The sequence below is a fragment of the Linepithema humile genome, chromosome 2 (genome assembly GCF_040581485.1).
Source record: "Linepithema humile isolate Giens D197 chromosome 2, Lhum_UNIL_v1.0, whole genome shotgun sequence".
Classification (NCBI taxonomy): Eukaryota; Metazoa; Arthropoda; class Insecta; order Hymenoptera; family Formicidae; genus Linepithema; species Linepithema humile.
In genome coordinates, this window is record NC_090129.1 from 11177307 (window position 1) to 11198399 (window position 21093).

The window sequence follows — 21093 nt, forward strand, 5'->3', positions numbered from 1 at the left end:
TACCACCGTGGCCTGTTTTGGGTAACATGGGACCAGTTTTTCTCCGCCAATTGTCAATGGTCGAGCTTGTTAGAAAAATCTATAATATAAATCAAGACGCCAAATATGTTGGTTTCTTCGACAACACGAATCTAGTAGTGAACATAACTTTCATTTTACTAGATGTAAAAGCTGGACTCAATAATGTTCTCACGTTTTGCCATTTTTCACTGCGAAGTAAAAAAAGAGTTTTGGCAATTAGAGGTTCATTATCTTCAGTTATAAAGTTGCGATGATCGGGAAACATCTCGAAAATTTTGACGCTGATGGACTTGATGATATCCAGATCGCAAATCACCACTACTGGATTCGCGCTGGATTCGAAGAAACCAACATATTTGGCGTCTTGATTTATATTATAGATTTTTCTAAGTTCTAAGTTTCTGAGTTTGACCATTGACAATTGGCGGAGAAAAACTGGTCCCATGTTACCCAAAACAGGCCACGATGATATGTGAAGAATTCCATGTTTCTTGAAAAAGTTTAAACCCTTAAAGAAACAGTGGTATATAGCGATGGTGCCAGCTAAGATAGATAATAATATCCAAGTTTCCATGATGACGACGAGACGTCTCGCAAACAGTCATGCGACAGTTGTCTTAACTAGATATTGTCAGATCGCGAATGCGCGCAAGACTTGCTCCTGCAAGGATTTGCTTCCTTTTATATGCTTGAATGGACATCTCGATTTACATAAAAGGGGATGTGTCTAAACCTCATGCAATTACGCCTCCGGCTTTTCTAATTCTACATCGCCAGTACACGATAGACCGCCTCTGGCTTGTCTTATTCTTTATTGTAAAATACTTTTATCACGTCATGTGTTTTATATATATATTATGTATATTATGTACTCCATATTATCTATATTCATATCAAAATATCTATATAAAAAATTAACACCATTTTGTATACTGTTTTTACAAGAAATGTATATGATATATGCCACATTTTTTATTTCTAAAGCATAAAATATAAAGATATTTTTAATTTCTTGTGTCTATCATTTGTAAAAAAATCTTGATAAAAAAAAACAACATTAATTTTGCGACTTGCAATAATCTGTTTCAATATATGCTTCTTTTAAATACTTAAAATTAGCCTTATTTTGTGTGCTTAACTTGGTATTTAAAATACATATTAAAATTGAAAATTAATTTCTGTTACAGTTGGAAAGAAACATTGTGTCTTATAACAGAGAGAAATGACAAAATATAATATTATCTAAAGTACAGTCCAATAAAAACTGTTAAAATTGAACATTATATATAATAACATATATTATAACATATTTCTTTTCTACTGTGATAAAAATAAATTTTATATTTTGATGTGTATTTTAGATACCAAAGTAAACGCATAAAATAAGGCTAATTGTAAGTATTTAAAAAAAGTATATATTGAAAAGATTATTGCAAATTACAAAATTATTGTTGTTTCTTTTATCAAGATTTTCTTACAAATAATACATGCAAAAAACTAAAAATACCTTTATATTTCATGTTTTATAAATAAGTTATATGACATATTTATTTATTATAAAAATATATACAATATACAAAATGTTATTAACTTTTTACATATAATACTTTGTATTCTAAAGTACACTCTGATCGAAATATTTTTCTGAAAAAATAACGAAATTTTGCTGAAATGTATTTGAAAATTTCTTTTAATTAAATCCATTAATTAATTTCATAAATATTTCAATTTTTCATTAAACAGTAACAGTTTTCAGTTTAATTCAGTAAATTTCATAATGATAATTATTTCAAAACTCTTTTATTACTTTCTGGCAGTATATTTTCACTTTCCTTATATTTTATAGCATCACATTAAATTTTCATACGAAAAATTATGATTCATTTTGAAATATATTCAGTAATTTTTAAAAAACTTTCATTTTACTTTTTATCGATTCCATAGTACTTTCAACAAATTATTTCCATCAGGGCATAAACTTACAATGGTAAAAAAAATACTCTAAGTACATAAAAAATATCCCAATTTGTTTAAAATATCTCGAAGAGGCAAAGAAAATGATAATAATTAGTAAATATCAGTTTTGTGCAAAGATTTATCCAGAATAAAACTTTATTGTTCGTATATGTAAAATATATATTTCTTATTCTAAGAAAACAAACATGAGCATTATTATTGTCATTAAAATTTAGCAATTGTTACGAATATATCACCATTCTTCTAAGCCATTGATTCTATAATATAACGTATTATACATATTTATACAATGTCTGTACAATGATATTAAAAAATCATGGTATTCAAGCAAATTGTAATTTTTATCAAAAAGACATAAAATATGCATCACATATAGATTAACATTTCATATTGTGATACGAGATAATATGTAAACAAGCAAGTTAAAGCTTACTGTCTACACAAAAATTTCAAATAACATTATGTAGTTTAACATATTACAATCTATAATTTTATCACATAGTGTTTTTTGCAGAAAATTATGATTGCATTTGACATTCTGACACTCAGAATCCTTCTATAATTCACTTATTATTTACAGTGAATCATAACTTTAATAGCTCCACCTGCTCCAGTTCTGCTGGTCTCAAAGGCCTCCTTGGATTCCTCTATTTTGTAGTTATGAGTGATCAATGGCTTCACATCTATCTTGCCAGATGCAACAAGATTCAATGCATCGTCATAGCTGCAAATTGAAAAGATATTAAATTATCATGCGAAGAATACATTTTTATTAAATGTAGTAGAAATGTAGTAATGTATAATACACTAATATATCTTCATTAAATTTGAAGAATAGATTAAATTATAGATATAAACTATACAACTTTTAATAATAATTTTCTTAGAGATGTGATTATTTCCTATAATAATTAGTTTGAAGAATTGAAATTTTCTTTCTATGTTATTTGGCATAAGACTTCAATATTATTATATTTTTTCTATTGAACTTATAATCTATAGTCCTATTAATTAATTAAAACTTACTCATTTACATATCGGAAGATACCTCTGATATCAACTTCCCTAATTAGTGCGTTAATTAGTGGAATTTGTACTTCTGGAGCAGTGTTTCCCACCAATACCACGACTCCACCAGATTTGGTTGCCTGACAACATAAGATATAAATTATAATATACATATATAAATACAGATTATTTATGATATAATTATACAAATATAGATATATATAAAAGAAATACGCGCGCGCGCGCGTGTGTGTATGTGTGTGTGTGTGTGTGTGTGTTTAATGTTATCACATAGATATTTTGAAACTCACAAGAATTGCCAGACGAATCGATGCTTGTGCACCAGAAGCATCTATTGTCCTGTTTGGTTCATCCCCAAAAATTGCGTGAATATCAGCTATTGTATCCTTCTCCGATCTATCCTTTTGTACCAGATACGTATCATCAGCGCCGAGTTTCTTTGCCATTTTCAGTCTACTTTCTACAATATCTATAAACATAAATCATGCCTACTTACATCTCTTTTACAGGTTCTATCGGTTTACATTCAGAATCGTCGAAAGATTTGTGTTACTTGTAAAACATATTGTGTTATTTACAAAAGACGGAAACGCATATATATTAAAAAAAAATAGCACTCTATGCTTTACGTGTAATAATTCAAATGTGCAATAAAAAAACATCTACTGCGCAACAAGCAACAAATTGTGAATGCGTGATTTCGACAATGCATATTCTCATTCCACAAGTAGCATCTGTCACGCAAAATGCATCTCGATCGATTGCAATATAGTCTCCATATCTCGAATGCGTAATGTAAATATTTTTCTCTTACGCGGTAATTATGTAACTTGATAACTAGTTATCATTCGTGAACAGATTGCGATGTATTCCATGTAAAATTCCATGTATAATTTCATTATCGCAATACTACAAACGCAATCACTTTAGGATTTTTCTTACTGGTGATAATTGCTCTATATCAGCTTTTTTTATTTTGCAACCGATAGAAAACTGATATCAGAAATACTGCAGACACAAATATGGCACACACATAAAAATATAACATTTAATCAAATGTGGAGATATATTCAGAAACACAACGTGCTGCTGCGATTAGTTTTTATTAGATTTTAGATTAGATTTTACTATATAAAAAATTAACGATAAGACACTTTTTTAAATTTTCTATCAAAAATAAATAAAAATTAATCAACACGTTATTTAACGTTTTTCAATTGTTTGCAGTGACTACTGGAAAGAAAAATCGTAATTGGCTAAATAGAGATAAACAATCGTTCAAACTCAGGCTTGAGTAGAACATTTTTCTCTTTTGTTTTTTTCCGTTTTACCCTTAACACATACCCGTGATAACCACTTTGTTTGCGCCCATGGCTTTGACTACTAACAACGTCACTAGACCGATGGGACCAGCCCCCAGAATTAATACTTTAGAATCAATTCCGATTTCGCCTCGTTTGCAAGCATGCACTCCTACTGACAACGGCTCTAAAAGTGCTCCTTCCTCTAAGCTTACGTGATCAGGTAACCTGTTGCAAAAAATAAATACAAAAGTTATTATTTTTTAATTTGTAATACATTTTAAAAATTGTTTCCTATAAAATTATCACATTATATTTAAATAGAACTATCCTATTGCATTACATTACTACTTATGCACTAAGAGTTATGCAAATCTTGATAGTTTTATAATGCAAATGTATATAAACAAAATATATAATTAATTAAACACACTTAAAGCAAAAATCAGCTGCGTGTTTGTAATAACGTCTTAGGCTGCCATGCGAAGGTGGAGTAGCACAAAACACTACATCCTTGCACAAGTTGTAACGTCCCTCTTTACAAAACGTGCAAGTCCTGCAGGGAACACCGGGTTCGATGGCAACGCGATCACCGACCTGTACAAAGAATATGTATCATATATTATATATATATATATCTTTTCTTAATTATATTAAATTCTTTAATATTAGCTATATCACAGTGTAGTAAAAAAAACTAATTATAAATAAATACATAAATGCATAACATAAGCGATATTCGTACCTCCAAATTCTTAACATTTTTCCCAAGTTTAGCGACAGTACCGGAAGACTCATGACCAATGATCATGGGTTTCTTCACTATAAAGTCGCCGATCCTACCATTTACGAGATAATGGACATCTGATCCGCAGATTCCTACGCATCCCATTTCCAGAAGCACTTCTGTAAAAGAAAAATATTAATTAATTCTTCTTTTAGAGTAGATAATTTATTATCTTTTTCTCGCATTTTTTATATATATTTTTTTCAACTTTCTTCATTTAAACTTTATTCATAAATAAATAGTTAATAGTTAAGATGAAAAAAAAGAAAATCTTTCCTACAAGTTAATAATCTAAATATGAATAGAACTTTGATTTCAATGAATAAAAATTAATTTTGTTCACTTAATACTGCACAAGCCACGTGCCTATCTGGAACAGCATTACATATTATTCTAAAGAGTGCGTCATCGCGCATATTAATACCACTCAATGTAAATTGATTTATATTTCATACCAAGGTGTTATGCAATGTCTGAACAAAATGATTTTCTTTCGCATTGATTTCGTATATGATTTATTTTTAGATACGATGTTATCAATATCAACTTCTTTTAAGGAAGAAAATCTTTTTTTAAGGTAGAGATAAACGCTTCTTACCATCGTCTCCTGGTTCCTCGATGTTAGTGTTCTCCTGAAAAATGATACGCATTTAATTGATTAGAACACACATTTACATTACAAAAAGCTATGCAAATTACGCTCTCAACATGATATTCGATTTTACTATCTTGTATTCATGCATTATATTTTAAAAGATAAAAATAATTTTTGTTTTTTTTTAAAGAAAACAAGTAGAAATTTTTATGTTATATAAATCTAAAAAATAGATAATGCAAGAAGAAAAAATTTATTTTGTAACTTATAAATTCTTTATTTTTTTTAATTAAAAACAAATGATACAAATGTGTTATTATAATTAATATATTAATTTCTAATTTTTCAAATTCTGTGTTTTTTACGTAAAAGCGTATTTATCTTCGTTATATTACTTTTCTGCAAAAAATAGGTATATTGAAAGAATAAATAAATAATATAAATTTATTTTATAAAAATACAAATTAATCTAAAAAACAATCTAATTTCCAAAATTTATGTTCTTTTGAATAAATAAAATTGTACAAAACACTGTTGCTCACGCTATGATACGAAAACATGTCGAGCTAATTATATAATAAAGTAATATACTTAAATGATTTAACACAAATAATATGTAAAATAATCTTCTGCAAACATATTAACATAAAAACCGTTAATTTATAAATCCAAATATACGTAATCAATTAAACAAGTAAAGCGTTAATATCAATATTTACGACATAGCGGATCAAAGGATAAATATACAAAATCGATTGCATATATAAAATTTAACATTAGCTGCAACGTTAAATTTTATATATGCAATTAAACTGTCACGAATATTATTTCTCTCATTATTGTTGTGACAAATAATCAAATAAAACATTAGACTACTTTCACATTTCTACTTTCTATAAAAAAATTAACATAATATTTGTTCTTTTAACTGCAATATTTCTATTTTAAACTTTTTGTATTTAAAAAAAATTAATATTTGAGCTTTGTAAATATTTGTAAGTACTATATTACAAGAAAAAAAAAGAAAATTATAATAAAAATATAAAGTGTATTTTTCTAAAATCTATAAATTTTTCATACTGTCAAGCTATTGAAAAAACATGTATGAGAGAGATTTATTAACACATTCTGATAGCAATTGGCTCATTGCTTATTAGCTTCAATTAAAAATGAGTTCAACGACATTTTTGATCAAGATGATCATAAAAGTGATACGTTCGATTCGAGCATGAGCAAGCGCAGCCGTACAAGTTCATCATGCTTTCATACTAACCAGACGTAAATCGTTGATGCCGTATAGTATAGCGGTGAGATTGTCCTTAGCCATTTTTCACCGGATTTGAAAAACGTTCCAATAATGATCCGTTTGCGTCGAAGAACCGTGCTTCCAAATATTTTAATAAGCAAACGGGCGAAACAAGAAGAGAACTAGTGCTCGAGTGAGAACTCGCTGCTATATATACATGCGCCGCAGTTACATGTATATGCTTCACGCTATCACCACAATGGCTTTATTGCTCCTCTGGGCCGTCTTTTCTATTACCAGTGGTAGCGAACGTCTCTCGATGAGTGCGGATTTATCAAACAGTCCGATTTGTCCATATTTTGCAACTGCACTATCAATCGTCACGTAATGTCATCCCTGAAATACGGTGTATTTGGTCGGAACTAGTAAATCGATCTACATTGTACATGCAATCTTACTTTCTTTACCCGCTATCGTTTGGTTCTATGTCCGCAGTCATATATTTCACGATCGCTAACGCGACGTAATATGGGATAGATAAGATTAAATGAAATGAGGATTCTCTTGATTGTTGTCTCCCTTTCACATTTACATACTTGAAAGACTGGATTTTCTTGGACTAATAAATAATATCTAATCTTTTTTCCAGATTACATTATTCTAGCGTGTAATTTAATAAGAATATTTTTCAAGATGATTATTTTGACACTTGAAAATAAGAGATTTTATCACACCTGCGAAAAATAGAAGGAAAATTTTTGGGAAAAATCTATTGGAAAATTATATTGAAAATTATATTGGAGAAATCTAGTATTTGTTTAGAATTTAAAAATTTTGTAATTTTGGATGTGAAGTGTTTTGTATGGTGGAGATTAGCATTCAATTATATTGAATATTATACTAAAACTATTTATTAATAATGTATGAGTTTCATATATGAATGTTTAATTTATGAAGTTATTAAGTTTGCATATAAATAAATAAAAATAAATATTATTTAAAATATATTTTATATGATAATTTGATATATATTTTCTAATTATATCATATACAAGTATTACAAAATTATGTGCAATTGAAACAAATCAGATATTTAGTTCATGAAGTAGGACCAAGTAGAACTATTTTTTATCTTTTTTCGAGATAAAAAAAATAGTTGGCCTTCAAAGATTAATGCCTTGATCTCTCTTTAATACGTTTATTATCTTATCTACGAATTTTTATAGAGTTCCAAAATTAAACACAGCATTCAAAACTACTTGTTATTGTAACTTAGATATGACATCACGACGTATGAGATAAAAACTATAGAAATGTGTTGGAAAAACATTTGTATTTTTAACACATATACAAGTATCAAACTATTAATAAAAATATTTGGCTAATTACAATTGTTTTTGTATTACGTACATACTAAATAATTTACAAAATAATTAGTGCATACGTGCTTCAATCCAAACCACTCCAAATTCCCGACGATTCGTACTCTTTAATCGTAGCTCTGTTATCTCTACGTTGCCTCGTCACTGCACTCGCTTCTCCTTTGATGAGTATTCTTGTTCAGTTCTTCTTTTCGCGTTTGTCAAGCATTAATTTTGTCCTCTTTTTTATTACATCCGGCGCGATTGCAGAAGCCGTTGTGACACTCCATATACTCCTCGTATCATCATAATCATTAATATGTGTCATTTCGTTTTCTGCATTTGATGATAAATCGCACGATATATATTCATTGTTTTCTTTATCGGCCGATATATTTCCATTATTTGAATCACACTTACTTTCTGTATTATGTTGATCCTTAAAACATAGCGCTGCCGTTTGTTCCAAACATTCATTATAATTATTCAAAGTTGTTTCTTTCTGTGGAACATCAAATACTTCTCTTACAGAATTTTCAACTTAAAGTTGTAAATCACTTATTTCTTCTTCTAAATCTTTATGGTTCTTGCGAGCCTTTTCCTCATTCTTTTTCTTTTCTTCCTTTTCTTTTTCTTCATCATCATCGATACCTATTCCTTTAAACAGATCTTTTTTCATTTGTTTTGTTAAGCCACTAGCTCTGACTTCAACATCTATGCAATCCTCTCGTCTAAAAGAAATAAAATAATCGATTTATTGAATTAACAAACATATAATAATTCATTTATAATAATAGAAATTAAGAACGCATATTTTTATAGTACTTACGATATATCTTGAAAAATTGGATACAGTTCACTTTCATACCCAAAACGTCTCTTAAAGAAATCACGAATGCAATTCACATCCCTTTAAAAATATGCTTCCGCATTTTCATGTTCCGTAGAAACCATTTGTGGAAAATCAATGATGACAGGTTTACTATCATCTTTGATCGTTATGTTAAATTCATTGAAATCTCCATGTATAACACCATGATTTGCCAGTTTGACAATCAAATCCATGAGCTCGTCATATAATGCTTCTACATTGCTTACTTCATTTACATTACACCTGTAAATAAGATGTAATTAAAATAATATATATAACAAAACTATTATCCAGAGAATATTATTCACAAACGTACAGAAGTCCATCTTCAACCAGCTCCATAATAACACAATGCCTGTTGAAGTCAATTGGTTTTGGCACAGAAAAACCTCTATCCAAAAGTGCTGTCATATATGCAAATTCTCTAGTTATTGATATTCTTGATAGATACAACCAAGAGGCAGAATGTCTATGCTGATGATATTCTCTTTTGTTCTTAATATTTCGAAAGCACGTTCTACCTAATCTGTGTAATTTTAGACAAAAAGGAGTCTTTTTGTCATTAGCAACAACGTAAATATTAGATTCCTTGCCAACATCAATTTGGTTACCAAAATAAGAAATTACTCCTCTCTGTGTTAAAACTTTTAAGGCTAAATAATCATAGCCAGCATTCGTCAAACGATAACTATCATCTGAAAATTTATCAAAATTTATCAGGCAACATGTTTTTAAAATTTCTATATTATAACAAAAATCAAGTGTAAATTTTAGTATTATTAAATCTAAATGTATATAAATATTAACACTTACATCGTTTTCCTCGTTCATAACTAAGCAATTTGTGCTTGCACAATTCTCTTAACACTTTATGAACTCAATTTAACATTTATTATATACAAATATTTTTAATAAATATAAAATATTTTTTAGCGAAAAAAATTATTTAATTATTTATTTGATTCTGCATTAGATTATGCGTTAGAAAAAAATGCAGAAAAAAAAATTGCAAGGTGTAGGTTTTGAACATGGAATCTCTAATATTCAAGCAACTCGCCTTACTCGATTAAAAACGCTTGACTTCTTAGCATTTATCGTACGTAGCATTTGTCGCAGACTGAGGAAGTGACACAAAAATAGTATGTTACGCACACAACGCGTGCGCACACAGACGCGTGCGCACTCGGATGCGTGACGTACGGTTCTCGCTTGTGTAGTGCCCGCATGATGGAGGCCGTTCCTCTCATGTTGCTCTGTTGCAGGATGCTCGATCTTGCAGCACTGGATGATATACATATATATATATATATATATATATATATATACCATAAGGCACCTTTGTGCAAAGGAGGATTTTATCTCTTCTCTTAATATTTTTATTTATCAATTTTTTATAAATAAGATATTTTTAAAATAATTTTTGACAATATCTGATTTATAAAGGATTGGTAAATACACAATTTTTAAGAAGGGCAATTTTTAGTCATATTTAAAAAAATAAACAAGTATTCGATCCGACCACTATAGTTTCAAGTTTTGTGACACGGTTATTTTCAATTGATATACAATATTTGTTTTAGAAGAAATTAAAGTCTTCCAGAACAAGCACACAAAATTTTATGTATGTGTAGTGTTAAGAATATAGAATTAAATTTTAATTGTTAAATGAAACTTTGTGCGGTGCACAATTTGCACACTTGCTTGCGGCGGTTCATGACTATAGTCCTCTCAAATTATAGATGAAAAGATTGTTTTTACTGTCTAGCTTGCATTCATGTTTAATATGCGAGTATTTTTTCATCTTAGTATTTTTTATCTTATAGTTTACATGTGAACGCCCAACCCTGGCTTTTAATAGTAGTATAGCAACACGGGTTCTAACCCATGGGGCAATGAGGGGGGTGCGGGTGAAGAGGGGAAGAAGGGTATCAGGTTACAGTGGAGGGGATAATGACGTCATCGTTTTGGAGGAGAGGGGGTAATTTTGGAGTGGAGGGGGTGACGAGGGAGGTATGGGGGAGAGGGGAAGGTATTGGATTACATCAATTCCCGGAAGAGATAAGGATTCCTGGAAAAGATAAGATAAGGATTGTTTATATAAACATGAGTCATTGAGAGATAAGGATTCCTGGAAAAGATAAGGATGGTTTATACAAAAATGATTCATAGTTCCGAGAATTGTTTACCATATATCCTTTGCAGGCACGTGCAGGTTTTTTCTACGCATCAAAGTAGAGCGCCTGTTTAAATTACATCATCACTATTTTTAGAACAGACAATGGAGGGGGTGATAAGGAATGTTTATACAAATTTTAGGCAGCGCCATGTTGCCAGATTTCAATTTGTGTGACATCATGGCTATTTTTAATTAGTGCCGTCTGCAAAAGCCCATAGCAACAGGCAGTCACGTCAGCATTTTAGGCGCCATTGTTGCCAGATTTCAATTTTGTGTGACATCATCGCTATTTTTAATTAGTGTCGTGTGCAACAAGCGGATATAAAAAGCTCGCGAAAAATACAAATTGTCACAGTTATTCAAAATGGAGATGGAGCGTGATCTCACCGTTCGAGCTGCAAACATTAAAACGTTGGGAGAGTTCCTCCCATGGGACTACGAGTGCGACGAGTACCTCAATATATTGAGGGAAAAATGTCGCAAGAAGCAACGAACCGGAGTAGTCAACTCTCTGGTGGCGCAAATTGTGCGTCTGGAGGGTGTGAGGAACACCCTGTACGAGCGTTTTGTGCCCGTCGGCGCCGGATACGGCGGATACGAGAAGAAGGGCTACACGTGGAAGGAGATCGAGACGGCGTTTAGGAACCGTGTGCTGACGGGTGCGGTTGTCAATCACGAATACATCGATCCTCGTGAATTTTTGGAAAATATAAAAAATACGGTTATTGAGCGGGTCCAGAGCGTCATGGCGGAGCATGGGAACGTTAAAATCAATGCCGCGTTCAACGGGGAATTTATCGCGGATGACAAGACTGCCGTGAAGACCATCGCCACGAAGAATCAAGAGATATATCCAACATCTGATCTAAACCAGTGGTATACGAAGCATGTGGTTGACACCATCCTGACGTCTCTGGAGGAGTTTCAGGAACGCGATAGTGGATGGACGTTATCACGTATCTTGGACCTCACCATCAACGTCAACAAATTCAATCCTCTACGCGCGGGATGCCACATCGAGTTACCGCGGAAAATTATGTTAAAAAGGGCGGTGGTCAATGTGAAATCAAACGATAATGCGTGCTTTGCGTGGGCGGTGGTAGCAGCCTTGTATCCTGTGAAAAAAAAATCAGACATAGTATCACAGTATCCACATTACTCGACGATGTTCAACCTGTGCGGCATAGAATTCCCCATGACGCTTCCGCAAATATCAAAATTCGAGAAACTGAACACCATCTCCGTCAACGTTTTCACTATGGAAGACTCCAAAATCATCCCTTTGCGCCTCGCCAACGACAAGATGGAGAAGCACGTCAATTTGTTGTACGTGCACGGAAACAACGATGCACATTTTGTGTGTATTAAGGATCTGTCTCGGCTAGTGAGCTCGCAACTGAGCAAAGAAAAATGTAAAAAATACATTTGCGATCGGTAAGTAAAAACACATTTATAGAATAATTCAAAACTTTATTAATCATACAAATTATTACAGGTGTTTACACTATTTTCGGACAATTGAGAAATTATCGGCGCACAGCGTCGACTGCGGCAAGATGAACGACTGCGCCGTCGTTCTCCCCAGCGAGGACAACAAGTGGCTGACGTTCCGCAACTACAACCGGAAGGAGCGGCTCCCGTTTGTTGTATACGCCGATCTCGAATGTACGCTCGAGAAGAAGGATGGACAAGACGGCACCACATACGCCTATCAGCATCACAATGTGTTTAGCGTAGGATATTATGTAAGTTGCACGTACGATAATTCTTTATCCGGGTATAAGTCGTATCGCGGTGAGGATTGCGTGGCGTGGCTCGTCAATAAACTTCACGATTTGGCGCGCCGTGTGAAAACGATCCTCACCAATATCGTCCCCATGGCGGATCTTACGCCGGAGGAATCGGAAAAATTCCGTAGCACCGCGACGTGTCACGTGTGCGAGAAACCGTTTACACCGGATGATACGCGGGTGCGCGATCATTGTCATCTTACCGGGCGTTACCGCGGTGCCGCGCACTCATCGTGCAATTTAAATTACAAAGACTCCCACGTTATCCCGGTGATATTTCACAATTTATCCGGTTACGACGCGCATTTTATAATCAAAAACGTTGCCAATGCTTTCGAAGGCAGCGTCGAATTGTTACCGCTGACGAAAGAACGTTACATTTCATTCACAAAAATCGTTAAAGATACCAAGGATCAAAAATCAAAATTGTGTATAAAATTACGATTCATCGATTCATTCAGATTTCTCAGTACAAGTCTCGACAAATTGGCATCATATTTAACTATAGATGAATTAAAAATTTCACGATCGGAATTCAATCATTTATCCGCGGAACATTTCAATTTGCTTACTCGGAAAGGCGTGTTTCCCTACGAGTACATCGACAGCGTCGACAAGCTCCGGGACACAAGCCTACCATCGCGCGAATCGTTTTACAGTTCGCTCACCGGAGAAACAGTATCCGAGAGCGATTACGCGCACGCGACAAACGTCTGGCAAACCTTTTCAATCGAAGATCTAGGTCAATACAGCGATTTGTATTTGAAAACAGACGTTCTTTTGTTGGCGGATATTTTTGAAAATTTTCGAAACATGTGTATTAAAAGTTACGGTTTAGATCCCGCTCATTATTACACTTTACCGGGATACACGTGGGACGCTATGATGAAGTACACGCGCGTAAAATTCGAGTTGCTCACGGACATCGATATGGTGCTGTTTGTCGAGCGCGGTATACGCGGTGGTCTCAGTCAATGCTCCAACCGATACGCCGCCGCCAACAACAAATACATGCCATCCTACGATCCATCGAAACCGTCATCGTACTTAATGTACTTTGATGTAAACAACTTGTACGGGTGGGCAATGTGTCAACCGCTGCCCTACGCCAAATTTCGATGGGTTGACAATGTCGAAAACTTTGACGTAATGTCCGTTGCATCCGATTCGGTTACCGGTTATGTGCTGGAAGTCGATCTCGAGTATCCGGTAAATCTTCACGATGCGCACTCCGACCTGCCGTTCTGCCCGACGCGCGATAAGCCGCCCGGCAAGCGGGAGCTCAAGTTACTCGCAACGCTGTACGATAAGCAGCGTTATATCATCCACTACCGTAATCTGCAGCAATGCGTGCGACATGGCCTGCGAATTGCAAAGATTCACCGCATACTGCAATTCGCGCAATCTCCATGGCTCCGCAGATACATAGAATTAAATACACAGTTTCGGACACGGGCGACAAACGATTTCGAGAAAAATTTATACAAATTGATGAACAACGCGGTTTTTGGTAAAACCATGGAGAATGTGCGAAATCACACGGATGTACGGCTCGTTACACAGTGGGAGGGTCGGTACGGAGCGGAGGCTTTGATCGCGAAACCGAATTTCCACAGTCGAAGCGTGTTCTCGGAGAATCTAGTCGCCGTAGAGTTGCGAAAACTCGAAGTAAAATTCAACAAGCCGATCTACGTGGGTATGTGTATCCTCGACATATCCAAGACCTGCTTGTACGAGTTTCACTACGAGTACATGGCGCCTCTCTACCGCGACAAGTGTAAAATTATGTATACCGATACCGACAGTCTGATATACTTTCTACAATGCGAGGACGCGTATCGGGATATGAAACGCGATATATCCAAATTCGATACGAGCGACTACTCCGAGAACAACGTTTACGGTATACCGCGCGCCAACAAGAAAGTACCCGGTCTGATGAAAGATGAGAATAACGGCGCGATCATGACGGAATTTGTCGGACTGAGAGCGAAGATGTACGCGTTGAGAGTCACCGGACAAAAAGATACCAAAAAGGTTAAAGGCGTAAAGAAAAATGTAGTCGCTAGAACGATAACGTTCAACGATTACACTCGGTGTCTCAACGACGAAATCGAGCTAACGCGGCGTCAATCGTGCATCCGCTCAAAGATGCACGAGGTGTACACCGTGTCGGAGTCGAAGCTCGCGCTCAGTCCGTACGATGATAAGCGGCACGTCGTATCCGGTTCCACCGACACTCTACCATGGGGACATTACAAGATACAATTGTAAATAATGCTTAGTAATTTATATAGTTTAATATTTTATGTATTATTGTCATTATTAGTTTTAAATGTATATATTGTAACATGTGTAGTAATAAAGAACATCATTGTATATATATGTATAATAGTTTATTATAATACAATGTAAAATATACATAGTTTATTACAATACATCGTCTTTATTTATCCAAGAATTATGCGAATTGTCGAATCCCAACCACTTTACAAACACCTTATCGTCCTTTCGGCGCAACACCTTCTCCACGAGATAAACGTCGGGTTGAGCGGTCTTGAGCAATTTGTACTCGTAAAAGCCTCCCGCGACCGGATCTCCGCGATAATCTTTAATCAGATACGTCACAGGATTGGTACGTTGCACCGTGGCGATCTTAAACACCTCCGTCGACCAATTCGGCGTGTATCCTTTCTCGAATACAGTTTTGAATTTGCTCACGCGCACCGGATCACCCACCCTGAATTTCGGCGCGGCAATTTTTATATTACTGTACACGGTGCTCAAGAGTCCCTTTGCGATCTCGGGAGTGACATCGATCGGGCGCATATTGATCGTACGATGTTTACGACCGTTGTATTCCGAGACCAATCGCGGTAAATCGTCGATCCACTTGTACGATCCCGTGAGCGTAAAAAACTTCCACATTTCGTTCTTTAACGTGCGATTGAATCGTTCCATCACCGAAGCTTTCATGACCGAGTATGTCGAATAATGATTGATGCCGTGTTTCTTGACAAGATTTTGGAAATCTCTGTTGTAAAATTCTTTTCCATGGTCGGTCTGCAAATTTTTCGGAATTCTCTCCCTAAATATCGCGGAAAATGCTTTGGACGTTTCAATTCCACCTTTGGTCTTTAAGGGCATGGCCCACGCGTACTTGCTCAACACATCGATAACGGTTAGAATGTAGTTGTAGCCACCGTTGGATCGCGAGTATGGCCTCATTTCGACAATGTCAGCCTGCCACAAATCATCGTATCCTTTCACGACGACTGACCTACGCGTAAAGTTTCTTCTCGTCGGTGCGTGGAGCTCGTCCACGAGCGATCTCCTCTCCAGGCTCACCGCTTCCTTCCTGCTCATTGCGATTTGTTTTGCTTCCTCATTGCCTCATCGTAGTATTTGATGAAATTTTTTCTCATAGCTCTACGAAGATTGAGAATCTCTCGCTCGACAAGACTCTTCGTCTCTCGCTCGCGATCGACGAGTTTTCCATCGAGTCGCGCTACACTCTCGTCGAGGAGACCTCTCAGATCGTGAATCTGTCGTTCCAACGTCACGTATCTGGTCTCGATGTAATCGTCGTGGTCCCTCTTCCAGGTCCGCTCGGTATTCTCCGAATCTTCGAGTCTCGAAAGTACTTCTCGCTTAAAATTTTCATAGAGCATACGATCTCGCTCATAAGCTTGAAGTGATGATCCAGATGCAGCTTGTTGACGGCGTCGGTGTCAGTGTTGCGATATGGGACCGGTTGTATGCGCATGTGCGGCTCTGCGCATGTGCGGTGATGGAGATCCAGTGCCGTTATATGTTATGTGTTGACCGTATGGCGGGACGTTTTGACATGAGAAGGTCTGGTGACTACAAATAAGGTAAGATTTATTTATTTACAAGCATGGAATCTACGGAGCCAGCAGCTAAAAAACCAAGAAGTAAAAAATTTCAATCAATTTCAAAAAATTTAGAAATATTTTTAATGTAGCGGGGTAACGGTGCCTTGTTTAATTTGTATGAGATACTGTACTGACGCCGTATTGCCGCACATGCGCATACAACCGGTCCCATATCGCAACACTGGTCGGTGTCCGCTTCTGCCTGTTGCTAGACAACAATTTACAATTTACAATTTCTGGCTTTTGCAGACGGCACTAATTAAAAATAGCCATAATGTCACACAAATTGAAATCTGGCAACATGGCGCTGCCTAAAATTTGTATAAACATTCCTTATCACCCCCTCCATTGTCTGTTCTAAAAATAGTAATGATGTAATTTAAACAGGCGCTCTACTTTGATGCGTAGAAAAAACCTGCACGTGCCTGCAAAGGATATAAACAATTCTCGGAACTATGAATCATTTTTGTATAAACCATCCTTATCTTTTCCAGGAATCCTTATCTCTCAATGACTCATGTTTATATAAACAATCCTTATCTTATCTTTTCCAGGAATCCTTATCTCTTCCGGGAATTGATGTAATCCGATACCTTCCCCTCTCCCCCATACCTCCCTCGTCACCCCCTCCACTCCAAAATTACCCCCTCTTCTACAAAACGATGACGTCATTACCCCCTCCACTGTAATCTGATACCCTTCTTCCCCTCTTCACCCGCACCCCCCTCATTGCCCCATGGGTTAGAACCCGTGTTGCTATACTACTTTTAATATTCAAAATAAGTTATTGGTCATTACTGTATGAAATATCTATGAGTTTATCATCTTTTTAAATATTAACAAAAATGCAAGGTTGGGAAAGTTACTTTATAAAAGTAACTCGTTATTGTTACCGTTTTTTTTGCTAAAAAGTAACTCGTTATCGTTACTCGTTACCAATTAAAAAAAAAATCGTTACCGTTATCGTTACTCAAAAAGTAACAAATCGTTACAATTTCCGTTACTTTTTTAATATATAATACAAATTTTATGTACAATTTTTCTAATACAAGATTAAATTAAACACTACAAAGGAGGATGTTAAAAATAGATCGATTTTGGCCCATGGTGTGGAACCAAAACTACACATGGTTTCTTATAGATTTCATACCGTAGAATCACGTGGTAAAGTTCGTTTTCTTCTAGACAGCGGGGAAAGTACGGAAAAATTGAAAAAAGACTATGAGAAATGCAATTTCCCGAGCTAGTTGAAGTTTGGAACATTTCTGGAGCGATTTTTTAAAAATGATTTGTTGCTTTTGTCCTTTTGCAGGGAGGAAGTTCTGAAGCCCTCACATGACGTACAAGGAAGACCGATTCGATACATGCATCGGAAGACACCCTTATACTCAAAAAACCACCCCCAAAATCACTCGAACAATTCTAGCCAAGCTAAAAATGATTTGTCGCTCTTTTCATTCTGCGCGGAGAAAGTTCTGAGGCCCTTACACGATATGCAAAAAAGATCGATCCGATACATGAGTCGGAAGACACCCTTATACTCGAAAAACCACACCAGAATGCCTAAAAAATTTTCGCCTAGCAAAAAATAAATTGTCGCTCTTCTCCTTTTGCATACAGAAAGTTTTGAGGCCCTTATACGACATGCAAAAGAGACCGATCCGATACATGCGTCGGGAGACACCCTTATATCCGAAAAACCATCCCCAAACTCACTCAAACAATTCTAGCCAAGCTAAAAATGATTTGTCGCTCTTTTCATTCTGCACGGAGAAAGTTCCGAGGCCCTCACACGACATGCAAAAGAGACCGATCCGATACATGCGTCGAAAGACACCCTTAGCTTGGCGAGAATCGTTTAAGTGATTTTGGGGGTGGCTTTTTGAGTGTATACTATACGGCATCAACGATTTACGTCTGGTTAGTATGAAAGCATGATGAACTTGTACGGCTGCGCTTGCTCATGCTCGAATCGAACGTATCACTTTTATGATCATCTTGATCAAAAATGTCGTTGAACTCATTTTTAATTGAAGCTAATAAGCAATGAGCCAATTGCTATCAGAATGTGTTAATAAATCTCTCTCATACATGTTTTTTCAATAGCTTGACAGTATGAAAAATTTATAGATTTTAGAAAAATACACTTTATATTTTTATTATAATTTTCTTTTTTTTTTTCTTGTAATATAGTACTTATGAATATTTACAAAACTCGAATATTAATTTTTTTTAAATACAAGAAGTTTAAAATAGAGATATTGCAGTTAAAAGAACAAATATTATGTTAATCTTTTTATAGAAAGTAGAAATGTGAAAGTAGTCTAATGTTTTATTTGATTATTTGTCACAACAATAATGAGGGAAATAATATTCGTAACAGTTTAATTGCATATATAAAATTTAACGTTGCAGCTAATGTTAAATTTTATATATGCAATCGATTTTGTATATTTATCCTTTGATCCGCTATGTCGTAAATATTGATATTAAAATAAAGATAACTATATTCAATATATATATGTATGTATTGAATAATTAATTAACTTGTTTATTTATTTTGTATTTATTACATAAGAATAAAAATAAGGAAAGCATATAACATTTTTTTCCAATTAGATATATAGTATTCTACATACATTTTTCAAATAAAATATTTTATCATATCTAATTTATATCTATTAGATGCCTTGTATAAGTCTATTTCGTCTCGTATGTACATACATCATACAGCCATATGATAAAATTTCAATTGCGAGAAAAAAGGTTAAATGACCTTATAAATTATCCGACAAAACATAAACAGACCACACGTGTTGTAAATTACGAACTAAAAAAAATACGTATTTCTTCAAATCTGCCAGCTCAAGTTAGATCGCCTCTGACAATATTTCTTACAATTTGCTAGCTCACAAATAAATTTTTGGTTCTTTTTTTTTCTAAATTGTCAGCTGACGTTAGATCGTCTCTGACTATATTTATTAAAAATTGTCAGCTCACAATAGATCGCCTCTGGCTTTTCATTTCTACATCGCCAGCACACGTTAGATCGCCTCCGGCTTTTCTAATTCTACATCGCCAGCACACGATAGATCGCCTCTGGCTTTTCTATTTCTACATCATCAGCACGCGTTAAATCTTTTCTGGCTTGTCTTATTCTTTATTGTAAAATACTTTTATCACGTCATGTGCTTTATATATATATATATTATGTATATTATGTACTTCATATTATCTATATTAATATCTATATTCATATCAAAATATCTGTATAAAAAATTAACACCATTTTGTATACTGTTTTTACAAGAAATGTATATGATATATGCCACATTTTTTATTTCTAAAGCATAAAATATAAAGATATTTTTAATTTTTTGTGTCTATTATTTGTAAAAAAATTTTGATAAAAGAAACAACATTAATTTTGCGACTTGCAATAATCTGCTTCAATATATGTTTCTTTTAAATACTTAAAATTAGTTTTATTTTATGTGCTTAACTTGGTATTTAAAATACATATTAAAATTGAAAATTAATTTCTGTTATAGTAGAAAAGAAACATTGTGTCTTATAACAGAGAGAAATGACAAAATATAATATTATCTAAAGTACAGTCCAATAAAAACTGTTAAAATTGAACATTATATATAATAACATATATAATAACATATATTATAACATATTTCTTTTCTACTATGATAGAAATAAATTTTATAATTTGATGTGTATTTTAGATACCAAAGTAAACGCATAAAATAAGGCTAATTGTAAGTATTTAAAAAAAGTATATATTGAAAAGATTATTGCAAATCACAAAATTAATGTTGTTTCTTTTATCAAGATTTTCTTACAAATAATACATGCAAAAAACTAAAAATACCTTTATATTTCATGTTTTATAAACCTTTCAAAAAAACCTGTCGTATATATTAAAATTTAAAAAAAAAACTATCCTATATACGTTTTACAAAAAGATATGATATCAGGAAATGGCACCAAGTGGGACTAAAGAGCTATGAAAAAACTTGTACACTATTTCT

At 34.1% G+C, this 21093-nt stretch overlaps 4 protein-coding genes across 4 annotated transcripts; 2 read left to right on the forward strand and 2 right to left on the reverse strand.

Moving 5' to 3' along the window:
• Nucleotides 1-2115: 2115 nt before the first annotated feature.
• LOC105679484 (sorbitol dehydrogenase-like) lies at nucleotides 2116-7270 on the reverse strand. The gene is made up of 8 exons (XM_012379543.2): nucleotides 6984-7270; nucleotides 5714-5747; nucleotides 5074-5234; nucleotides 4762-4925; nucleotides 4372-4556; nucleotides 3318-3496; nucleotides 3025-3146; nucleotides 2116-2722 (listed from the first exon to the last, which is right to left on the reverse strand). Exons 1-8 carry the CDS (start codon nucleotides 7035-7037, stop codon nucleotides 2569-2571), a joined length of 1053 nt encoding a protein of 350 aa, XP_012234966.1. The 5' UTR covers nucleotides 7038-7270; the 3' UTR covers nucleotides 2116-2568.
• Nucleotides 7271-8270: 1000 nt separating this feature from the next.
• LOC105679479 (serine/threonine-protein kinase RIO2-like) lies at nucleotides 8271-10435 on the reverse strand. Its single transcript, XM_012379537.2, is given in 5 exon segments — nucleotides 8271-9048; nucleotides 9147-9431; nucleotides 9505-9883; nucleotides 10002-10064; nucleotides 10372-10435. Coding segments are annotated over 5 exon segments (981 nt in total). The 3' UTR covers nucleotides 8271-8858.
• A 560-nt stretch (nucleotides 10436-10995) lies between these two features.
• Nucleotides 10996-12886, forward strand: LOC136998005 (uncharacterized). The gene has a single exon (XM_067349763.1). The coding sequence runs from the start codon at nucleotides 11729-11731 to the stop codon at nucleotides 12800-12802; it is 1074 nt and encodes a 357-aa protein (XP_067205864.1). The 5' UTR covers nucleotides 10996-11728; the 3' UTR covers nucleotides 12803-12886.
• On the forward strand, nucleotides 12855-15428 carry LOC136998004 (uncharacterized). Its single transcript, XM_067349761.1, has one exon. The coding sequence runs from the start codon at nucleotides 12921-12923 to the stop codon at nucleotides 15426-15428; it is 2508 nt and encodes an 835-aa protein (XP_067205862.1). The 5' UTR covers nucleotides 12855-12920.
• Nucleotides 15429-21093: the final 5665 nt, after the last annotated feature.

Coding starts and splice junctions, on each gene's coding strand:
- LOC105679484 (XM_012379543.2), bottom strand. CDS start 7,037: ATGGCTAAGGACAATCTCACCGCTATACTATACGGCATCAACGATTTA. Junction 5,235..5,713: donor CGAGGAACCAGGAGACGATG/GTAAGAAGCGTT, acceptor TTTCTTTTACAG/AAGTGCTTCTGGAAATGGGA. Junction 2,723..3,024: donor ATCTTCCGATATGTAAATGA/GTAAGTTTTAAT, acceptor TTCAATTTGCAG/CTATGACGATGCATTGAATC.
- LOC136998005 (XM_067349763.1), top strand. CDS start 11,729: ATGGAGATGGAGCGTGATCTCACCGTTCGAGCTGCAAACATTAAAACG.
- LOC136998004 (XM_067349761.1), top strand. CDS start 12,921: ATGAACGACTGCGCCGTCGTTCTCCCCAGCGAGGACAACAAGTGGCTG.